Raw genomic sequence first — 10,492 nt, 5'->3', positions numbered from 1 at the left:
AAACCTCCAGGATTCAACGAGCGCTCTGAGGTATGTGCTGGGAACGTTATGGGAACTCCTTTTATTATTACTCACTCTGTCCCGTGCATGTACCTCGGAGAAGATCACCTGGAGGCTCCACGGGGAAAAGACTGCCCCGGAGACGACAGCGCGCTCCATTCGGAACCTGAGCACAGAGGAGACGACTTCCGCATGACGGCAGCCGACGAGGGACACAGCAGCAAACCCGGTGCATTCTGGGAAGGAGGAGGTCCGCGTCCCGCTGTTTGCGCCTTCAGGCCCAAAGGAATGGACTCGGACATTCCGAAGGGGAAGGGGGAGGCGAGCGGAGCACCGCTCACAAATCAAAAAGGTAAGGAGGGTCAGGAAATGGCTGCTCGGGATGTCGTAAAAGAAAATAAGACAGACCACAGTCCGCTGAAGAAAGCGACCCGATCCTCGACCAAAGCCTTAGAGAACTCCAAGTCACAGAAGCCTCCGCGAGACCTGTCAGAGCACATGCCAGAGGCGGGCGTGCTCGTTAGCTCCCAGCCGGCAGGGAAGACTGACGAGGAAGTAAGTCTTCTGCTGGTCGAAATAAATAATATTGACTTGCGGGAACTCGAGCGCTTAATCGAGCCCGTAGCAAGTTTTTTACAGGTCCTGACGACCATTGAGAAGATCGTCGGGGAATTGGGAGCTGCAGCCAAAGAGCCGTTGACGAAGGTGAGGGATTACGTGCGGCGATTTGGTGGGGAGCCTCCAGTATATCATAATGTGGCAGTACAGGTATGTGAAACCCGTACCGTATATAAAACAAGAGGGACGCAGTGTAATCCGGGCCCACTTTTAATAAATAGCGGGTGCCAATACGTGGCGTGCCCTACAAGTGAGGCCGGTACAATAACCGAGTGGCCGGCGGAAGGGCTAATCGATCTGGGGCAGCTTGACAGTGCTGACTCCCGGAGCAAGGCAGCCCTAAAGACACCGCCACCGGTAATTTGTAAAAGTAAAGGGGTTCAAACAGTAAAGGGTCTCTCTTTACTTAATAGAGAGACTCAGACTGTGGACAAGCCCCAGATTAAGCAGGAGATCCCGAAAATAAAACGGGGGTCTCCTGACAAGAAAGAAAGAGAGAAAGCACCATTGGAGGCGGCAGGGGTTTCTCTCCCAGCAAGAGAAGGGGCGGACCTGACATTTCCTTATTGTTTTCAGTCCCGTAGGGGGAGAATACCAGGAGGACCGAGGCAGTGTTACGGGTGCCGAAGGTTGGGCCATATTTGGTGGAACTGTCCTTGGAGAGAGGGGGACAAGATGTCAGTTTGGACTAATATTCCCCCTAGGTTCTCCATGGACCAAGATGTTCGAATTAATCAAGGCTCAACCAGAACGTCCTCTTGGAGGAAGACTTCCCTCTTGGGGCAGGCCGCTTTGAATCAATATAATTCGTCGCTGGGAGGGGAATACTGTGGAGGATGGCCGGCCGTTTATCCTGGCCAATACCCCCAAGCAGCCAGGTGGAGCCCTCCTTGCAGCATGGAGGTCCCCAGAAGACCAGCAGGGCATCATGGACAATGTGGTTTTTATGCACAGCCCTGCTAGATGCCATGGGGGCCACAAGAGGGAGCTGCAGGGAGGACCGAGGACTTCTTCATGCCCTATGACCCGGAAGTTCATCATAGGAAGAGCGACGAGCTTCCAGGTTGAAGAAAAGAGCTTTTACCTGACCCGGAAGTGATTGAGAATCACATGGACTGGGGATTGGGAACATTTCCGGGTCAGGAGATATAAAAGGACTGTGGGAGCTCCCAGACAGCGAGCTGAGCTGGGTGGAAGGGTGGCAATCCGTCTGGGAGCTAGAGGATTGTACTATTGTTAGTATTGTGATTTGTATGAGTATTGTGGAGGAGAGGGTGTTTTGTACACTGTGGCTGAAGAATGAAGACCGAATTGAGGACTTTTACCTGGTGTCTCGAGTCGTGGACAGGGGTACAAGGGAGCGAGAGCGCCCCCTATCTATCACATATATATATATATATATATATATATATATATATATATATATACAGTATATATATATATATATATATATATATATATATATTATCGCAGATAACCCCTTGTCCACCTGGTACCAGTCCAGACACCGGATAAAAGTCCAAGACTTCTTTATTCAAGGACAATAACGTGCACAAAGCACCCTCCACACTACTCATAAATGAAATCAAAACAACAATAATATTCTCTCCTCCTCACCCAGACACTTCGCCCCTCTACCTCCCAGCTCAGCTCAGTCTCAGGGCTTTCCCATAATCCTTTTATACACCCTGACCTGGAGGTGTTCCTGCCCAATCAGTCCATAGTTCCTTATTCCTTCCGTGTCAGGATAAACAGTCCTTTTCTTCAACCTGGGAGCACATCGTTCCTTCCTGTCACGTGATCGTGAAGTACTCCTGGGTTATAGGGCACATAAGAGCCCACGAGCCCCCCTACAGTGACTCCTGGTGGCCCCCAAGGTATCCAGCAGGGCTGTGTATAAACACTACATAGTCCATGAGGCCCTGCTGGAACTCGGGGCACGATCATGCTGTCGGAAGAGCTCCTCCTGGTGGCCTGGGGGTGAGGGCCAGAGTAAGAAGCCGGCAATCCTCCACAATATATATATATATATATATATATAGTGATGGACAGCCAGGAGCTTATTCCGGCTGACACTTCCACGACACAAGACGGTATCTTCCCTGCAGCATGGAGGTGCCCCAGATTCCTGCAGGTCACCATGGGAGATGGAGATCGGCTTCACAGCCCTGCTGGGTGCTGTGGGTGCCATCGTGTGATGCTGCAGGTAGACGTGGGGATTTTTATTTTCCCTGTAGCCCGGGATGGAAGAACAGAAGTACTTCTGGGCTGAGGAAAAATATAACAACAACAACAACAACAACAACATTTATTTATATAGCACATTTTCATACAAACAGTAGCTCAAAGTGCTTTACATATTAAAGAATAGAAAAATGAAAGACATAATTATAAAAAATAAATCAACATTAACATCGAATAAGAGTAAGGTTCAATGGCCAGGGGACAGAAAAACAAAAACTCCAGACGGCTGGAGAAAAATAAAATCTGTAGGGATTCCAGACCATGATACCGCCCAGTCCCTCTGGGCATTCTACCTAACATAAATGAAACAGTCCTCTTTGGATTTAGGATTCTCACGGAAGGGCTTGATGATGATGATGGTCACGTAGACTTCTTCCTTTTAATCCGTCCATCATTGTTGGAGCATCATGAAGCTTTGAGTAGGTTGAGGTGGCGCAGGCCACCACCACAAAGAAACCGGAAAAAGAAACAGAAAAGAGAGTAGGGGTCAGTACCGATTTTAGAGCCACCATGAATAGTTGTTATGATGAATTGAACATACAGAGTATCAGGATTAAGTTAAATTACGATTAAAATGAAGTTATAAAAAGGCCATGTTAAAGTAATGTGTTTTCAGCAGTGTTTTAAAGTGCTCTACTGTATCAGCCTGGCGAATTCCTATTGGCAGGCTATTCCAGATTTAAGTCTTCATCTGACCCGGAAGTGCTATTGAATCACATGGACAGAAGGACCGGAGCACTTCTGGGTCAAGGACTATATAAAGGACTATTGGAGACCCAGCAAGATCAGCCGGAGTTGGTAGATAGTGTGACGGAGCTGCTGGGAGGACAATCTTTATTGGGATTTGTGATTATTGATTTATTGTTTATTGGGGTGATTGTGGTGTCCACTGTGGCACAATATCGAAAAGCAAAGAAATTAAATATATATATATATATATTAACCACGCCCGGGGCAGGAAATTAAAGACAAAGAATAGATGACAATGTAGAACGTCATAAAGAATTCAAAAACATTGGCAAGATACACGTGGAGAGTAGGTTAGAGATAATGGTAGTATGAAAATTTGAAAGTCTCAAAAAAAATTATAGTAAAGATCGCATTAGTGAAAACAAATGGAAATTATTACTTGGTGAAATAACAGAACAGCAAAAAGAGATTGAATATATTGTTCGGCTTTAAACATTAAGTCAGAGACTTGTAGATCATCTAATCCGTGCTGCCAACAGGGAAAACTAGTGTTTCTTCGCAATGAAGAGGAGTATCCACGAGAATTAAAAGATTTGTTGTTTGGTGAAAGTGAAATCCTGCGAGAGACAATTTCAAGCCCCATGAAACAAGACTTAATGAAAAAAGAGATTTGAAAAAGTCCTGCCCACATCTAAAACATTTACAACCACGCACATGGTTCAATCATTTCTCATTTTTTGAATTCTATTGTCAGACACATTTCATGTATAGAGAAAGAAACAATATTCACTCATGGGCATTTATACGTTTCATTGTCATGATGTAATTCCAAACACAGAATCAAAATTCAATATAATATTAATGAAAAGGTAAAAGTGAAGAGAGATTGAATATATGGATATAGGTGATATGACAGAAGTATGTAGATATTGTTTGGCTTTAAACTTTAATTCAGAGACTTGCATAGCATTTAATTTGTGTTGCCATCAGGGAAAAGTAGTGTTTCTTCCCAATGAAGAGGGGTATCTGTGAGAATGAAAAGTTTTGTTGTTTAGTGAAAGTGAAATCCACATACGTGAGCAGCAGACACGTGAAGTTGCTGGCATGTGGCGCAGGCAGGGGGGTTGACAAGCGAAGTGAGCAGGGGGCAAAGCCCCCAGTATATATATAATTGTGTTGCACTTTTTTCATTTTGGATAAAAAGTGTATCGTAAATAATATGATAACATTGTGCGAATGTTGCATTCTTAAGTATGCAGTAATTACATTGGTTAGTGATTTTTACAGATGGATTGTGTTCAAACTTCTGCATGTGATTCTTAGTATTACATTGTGTTATATGCACACATGAGCACAGACAGTGTGTTACTCTAACAAGGAGGCCATGTTGAGGGATGCCAACACGGAGGGAAGTCTCTGGTGCTTGAACCATCACCCTCCTCTAGAAAGAGCTACTACAGGGCAGTTTCAGTAGTTTTATGGAGTTTTAAATGATAACAAATGTGAACTCTCAGGTATTGCTGTAAAAAGACCTATACCGTCCTTTCAAATACATGCACTCAGTTTTTTTTTTTTTTGGCTTTTATTGATCAAACTGACTTATTTTTGTCAGCCTAAGCAATGTACACTGAAATAAGAAATTGTTGTATATACATAATTAAATTATGACACCCATTTCCATATAATTAAATTACCTGACATTTACATGTCTGGAGTCAAAAATTGGATTAACTCGGCTTTTTTAGACAATACGGCTATTTTTGATTGCGCTTCAATCTCTCCAGACTCCACTATAGTCAGTGTGCAGTCAACATCAGCAGCAGCAGTTTAGCCACAGGGTGTGTTGCTAACAGTGAGATGGGGTTCTAAGAAGTCAAAATACAGTCTCTCAGCAGTGCTGTCTGTTCCTTTTACGTACTTTTGCCTCTGTTAAGAGAAGTTTCAGTCTTTAAAGCTGCTTAAATCTTATTTGAGATTCACCACGTGCCAGGACAGGCTTTCACCTGAGCACTAACTTTAGTCTCGTGCAAAGTTTGTAGGTCTTTGGACCTCGAGGACATAACAGCTGCATTTACTGCAGCCAAAACCTGCACAGTGATTTTGAAAATTAAAGTAATATCTTCACAAACCATTTAAATGTTTTTTTAAATATCTATAATGTGCAGTTTTGCTTTTTTTTTAAATGTTACAATGTACAATTTATATTTTATTACCACGTGAACCTGCCACTTATTTGTATTTTATTTACTTTTTCATTGATTTAAAATTTTTAAAATCAACTTTTTTCTATTATTTTTTTTCTATACGATTGTTGCATTTATTAAGGTGTTTTAATTTATCTGTTTTTAACAACATTAAAATAAAGAATTTATGTGTGTTAAACCCTCCTTCATTTACAGTCTCAACTAAAATAATACATTTTACCATCTTAAGACTCGGAGAAAGTGAGTTGGAGTGATCCATGAAGTTTTTTGTTTGTTTTTGCTAGAATCGCTTTTGCTTGTCAGTAACATCCAGGAGTTTGTACGGGCAGTGTGTTCAAGTGAGCCAGACCGGCAGGTTGAGAACGCTAGCACTAAGTTGATGCCCGTCAATTTCAATTTCTTTGTTAGCTTCATCACAGGCTGTTCAGACAGTGGGTGCTTAGGATGGCGATGTCCACGCAAAATGTCTGTTTCGTTTAGGAAATAGCGTTATTTATTTATTTATTGTAAATACAGATGAGCTGGTGTTCTGGTGTCCCTGGGTTACTCACCCGATTGTTAGGTTGTGTTAAGTTGCATTCACTTATTTACACAATAACTCATTTTTAAGAAAAAAATAGTAGGCTACTAGGGTTTTGTGCCGTGCTAGCCATTATCGATGTAGTGAGGAGTTAAGCAAAATGACACCTTTTATTGGCTAACTAGAAAGATTACAATATGTAAGCTTTCGAGGTAACATATTGTAATATTTCTAGTTAGTCAATAAAAGGTTTCATTTTAATTAACTTCTCACTAAGAAAAAATAGCAAATGCTTTCAAAAGAATTATTATCATGTACAAATATATTATATTACTCAAATACTAAGAAAAAATACTCGGTTAAGTCTGAATTACATTACAACGGCGTTTTTTTTTTAAATAAAGGCTGCCAGCAACGGTCGAGTAATGGCCCTGGAGACCATTGCGCAGTGAAGAGTTCAAGTGAGACTTTTATTTTGATAATTTTATGCAAGTCTTTTTTATTTTAGGACCGGAAATACTTTTCCCTCTCTACTGTGCAATAACTCTGGCGCGGATTTCGAGTGTATGAAGTGAACTGTTAAAGTGGGCTTTTATTTTGATACAAGCAACAGCGTTTAGAACCGGACTCTCCCCACCCTACAACTGTTGCTCGTTTCACACGGCACTCTGACGCAGACGATTTCACGAACTGGACAGAGGTAAGCTGTAGACGTCGAGAGCCATGTTTTTAAATGTGTTTCTTTGTATCTGCTGGTTGATTTAAGGCGATGTAGAGGGAAGAAAAACTTGTAAGAGGGAACTCGAGGTACGTGTTGTTGTAAGAAAGGAAATGACGAAGCAAACTCAGTCCCCGTTAAGGTCCTCTTAACCGTCCGTATGGGCCATGTTTTGGAACAGCGCATAGACTTCCGTGTCCATGGTGAGGTTACACTATCGATTATCACTTGTACAGTAAAGTGCCCTGACTAACTGGTATTTTAGTCTGTCTTTAACATCCATTATTTAGTGCGTATTGGATTTCAACCTGTCTGGGCCTACTGCGCGGTAGGCTGCGGTGGCCGCCATTTTTCACAGTCGACTTTGAAAGCAGCATTTGTTGCGGGTGTTACTCAAACCATAGTTGTTACTTTGAGTTGAAGTAGGGCACATGAACAGCTCATAAATACTACAAGATGTATGCTAATAGAACATAAGATATGTCAAATATGAATGCATTCCTGCATACCCTTGTTTGATACGTAGTAAGGGAAACAAAACAGGCTCTTTGGGTTGTACGTAGTATGACTGCTAAGTTGGCATTTATGTTCATGTAAAGGTGTTAACCAGTTTATTAATGCACAGTCCTTAATTTCAATATTGTTTAAAAATATGTCTAGTTCAGGGTGACCATATTGTCTTTCAAAAAGAGGAGGGGAGTGGAGGCTGAGGATGGTAATTCATATTAAAATAATTAGCATTTATCACTTTTTCTAACCAAAACAATCCATTTTAACCTTTATGCGTAAACTTTGTAAACAGTTGAAATAGCGCTATTTCTTTTTTTAATTTTATTGATTTTTTTTAAAAATCAAATAACACAACATACACAACTTGAGTTTTACAAAAAGAAAGAAAAAGGTTTGAAACAAATCAACCCCCACCCCTGAGAGACAGAGAGCAAGGCCAGCACTGTAAAACTTTATGCTAGTAAAGACAAATGAATAGATAAAATAATAAATGAATAAAGATAAATGGAGTAAAAGAGGGGAGAGAACCTGCTTCCTCAATTTTAAATGCTTATTCTAAAAATGTTATTGATTAAATCCTGCTGGGTTTTTAAAAAAGTGTTGTACAGATCCTCTAAGTGCAAATTAGATTTTCTTTTCCAGTTTCAAATAGTATTTAACATTAGTTACCCACTGACTTAGAATAGGTGAGTTAGGATTCATCCAACTGAGCAAGATAATTCTACGTGCCAATAGTGTAGTAAAGGCAATTACAGTTTGTTTGTCCTTCTCCACTTTAAACCAATCTGTGAGCCCACCAAACACAGCTATTCATGGATTAGGAGAGATTGTGACACCAAGGCTGTCTGATAGGCATTGGTCCAGAATGATGTAAATTTGATGCAGTCCCCAAAACATGTGACACAGTAAGGCTGGAACTTGATTGCAGCGTTTGTAGGTTGGATTTTGCCCTGGAAACATTTTGCACCATTTTATACGAAAGAGATGTGCTCGATATATAATTTTAAGTTGAATAATTCTATGCTTTGTGCATATGGAGCTTGAGTGAATTTTGTGCATTGCTCCTTTCCATTCCTTTTCTAAAATATTGAGTAAGAGATCCTTTTCCCACTTTTCTCTTGGATCTTTGAAATACTATTTCTTTTCCATGATGGCAACATAAAAAAAAATAATCTTAGTTTGACCCCCCCATTAATACAACAAAGATTTTTCTAATTTGATTAAACAAAAAGGTTCATCATAATTTAGGAGAAATCTTAACTGATTTTAAAAATAGTCAGTTTTAATGACATAGTGAAAGAAATTATTTCTCATGAGCATAAAAACAGCTAGACATACTGGCAGACTTAGTTGTACATTCCCATGACCTGGTACTATTTATCCTCAGCTACAGTTCCATCTTCCTCTGTTTTACTTGAGCTCACAAGACAGCCTGCCAGTGTTCAGTTTTTGTTTAAAGCAGTTGGGTGCATTCTTTAGTGGACATCAGAGAAGTTGTTTACACCTTTATTTACTACTGACCGCTATGAGGCAGTTCTACAAAGAGTACTTCTGGGTTCCCATTCACTTTGTTTAGGTTGAGAACAAGCATATTTGTTTTTTCAATTTATCATTAAATTGACACTTTCGTTGGGGCATCTTTTGTACTGCAGCTGTGCCTTGGCCAATTAAAACCAGAGTCAAACTGCCATGTATGCTTACCACTGAACAAACCAATTAATGTTTTTCCATCAATATTTGCGTCAAGTTATAAGAAGTTCAAAACATCCTCTGGTATTGCATACAATGATTTTTTTTCTCAAGTAATAGCTGGTTTATGTAAAGAAAAAATGCCAAATTTTGGACAATTCTAACAACTAATGAACCCAATATTTTAGACATTTGAAAGAGGATGTCTAGACACCATCTGAAAATTTTTTTTAGAAGGTTATTCCCAGGCTAAATGGAAAATAAGAGGTAAAAGATTGAACATTTCAGTACTGTAGCCTTCAATTGTGTATGTCTGGCGTTTTTTTTTTTTTAAACTGTTATTTGTGACTAATTAGTGGTGTGTTATTGTGACTTGACTCAAGGGACACAACTACTTGTAATCAATCAGCCATGCACAGCCTAAAGCCAGACTTATTGTATGACTCCCCCGGTGACTCCAAAATCAAGCTGGTTTAATTTTCTCTTATAGAGTTCTAGAATCGACAGCCATTGAGTACTTGGTCAGAATTGCAATATTTTGAAATGCCCGCAAAAGGTGACAAATGAAGGAGGATGCAAGGGAAGAAGAAAAGCCAGTGTTTTGGATGGTGCAAATGGAAGAATGGCTTATTGAACTTAAAAACATCGGCTAAGGATGTGTTTGAGTTCAGCATCTGTTAAGTGTTTGTTCAGGCACTAGGTGACTACAGAAGGTCATTGAGGATTGACTGCCAAAGTTGTATGTTCTAGCAGTACTGTTGGAACACAATATTAAATTGAGAATCATGATAAAGAGTTGTAAGGAAAATCAGCCCTTTAGATTCCACGGTATTATGTCTGACACCCATAGAGACAACAAGGTTAAAAAACTGAAGTTGTTAAATTTGCACACTCTCTGGTTAGAAATCATGCATGTGTCATAGACTTTATGATCGTTGCCTGCCAGTCCTTGTGTGTATTGTTTTTATATAAACTGCTCAAAAAATTAAAGGAACACTTTGAAAACACATCAGATCTCAATGGGAAAAAGAAATCCTCCTGGATATCTATACTGATATAGACTGGGTAATGTGTTAGGAACGAAAGGATGCCACATCGTTTGATGGAAATGAAAATGATCAACCCACAGAGCCCTGAATTCAAAGACGCCCCAAAACTCAGAGTGAAAAAATTATGTGGCAGGCTAGTCCATTTTGCCAAAATTTAATTGCAGCAACTCAAAATTGTACGCAGCACTTTGTATGGCCCCTGTGTTCTTGTATACATGCCTGACAACATTGGTGCATGCTTCTAATGAGA

The 10,492-nt window shown here is 40.4% G+C and overlaps 1 protein-coding gene across 1 annotated transcript in view; it reads left to right on the top strand.

The window, feature by feature from the left end:
* The first annotated feature begins 288 nt into the window (after nucleotides 1-288).
* LOC120534620 (zinc finger protein OZF-like) overlaps nucleotides 289-10,492 on the top strand; it is a 32,764-nt gene continuing 22,560 nt past the window's right edge. The window contains exon 1 of the mRNA XM_039762209.1: nucleotides 289-555. Coding sequence (XP_039618143.1) covers nucleotides 289-555 — 267 coding nt within the window. The remainder of the gene's footprint in view (nucleotides 556-10,492) is intronic.

Source organism: Polypterus senegalus, chromosome 8 (genome assembly GCF_016835505.1).
Source record: "Polypterus senegalus isolate Bchr_013 chromosome 8, ASM1683550v1, whole genome shotgun sequence".
NCBI lineage: Eukaryota > Metazoa > Chordata > Cladistia > Polypteriformes > Polypteridae > Polypterus > Polypterus senegalus.
This window is presented reverse-complemented; position numbering and strand designations above follow the sequence as displayed.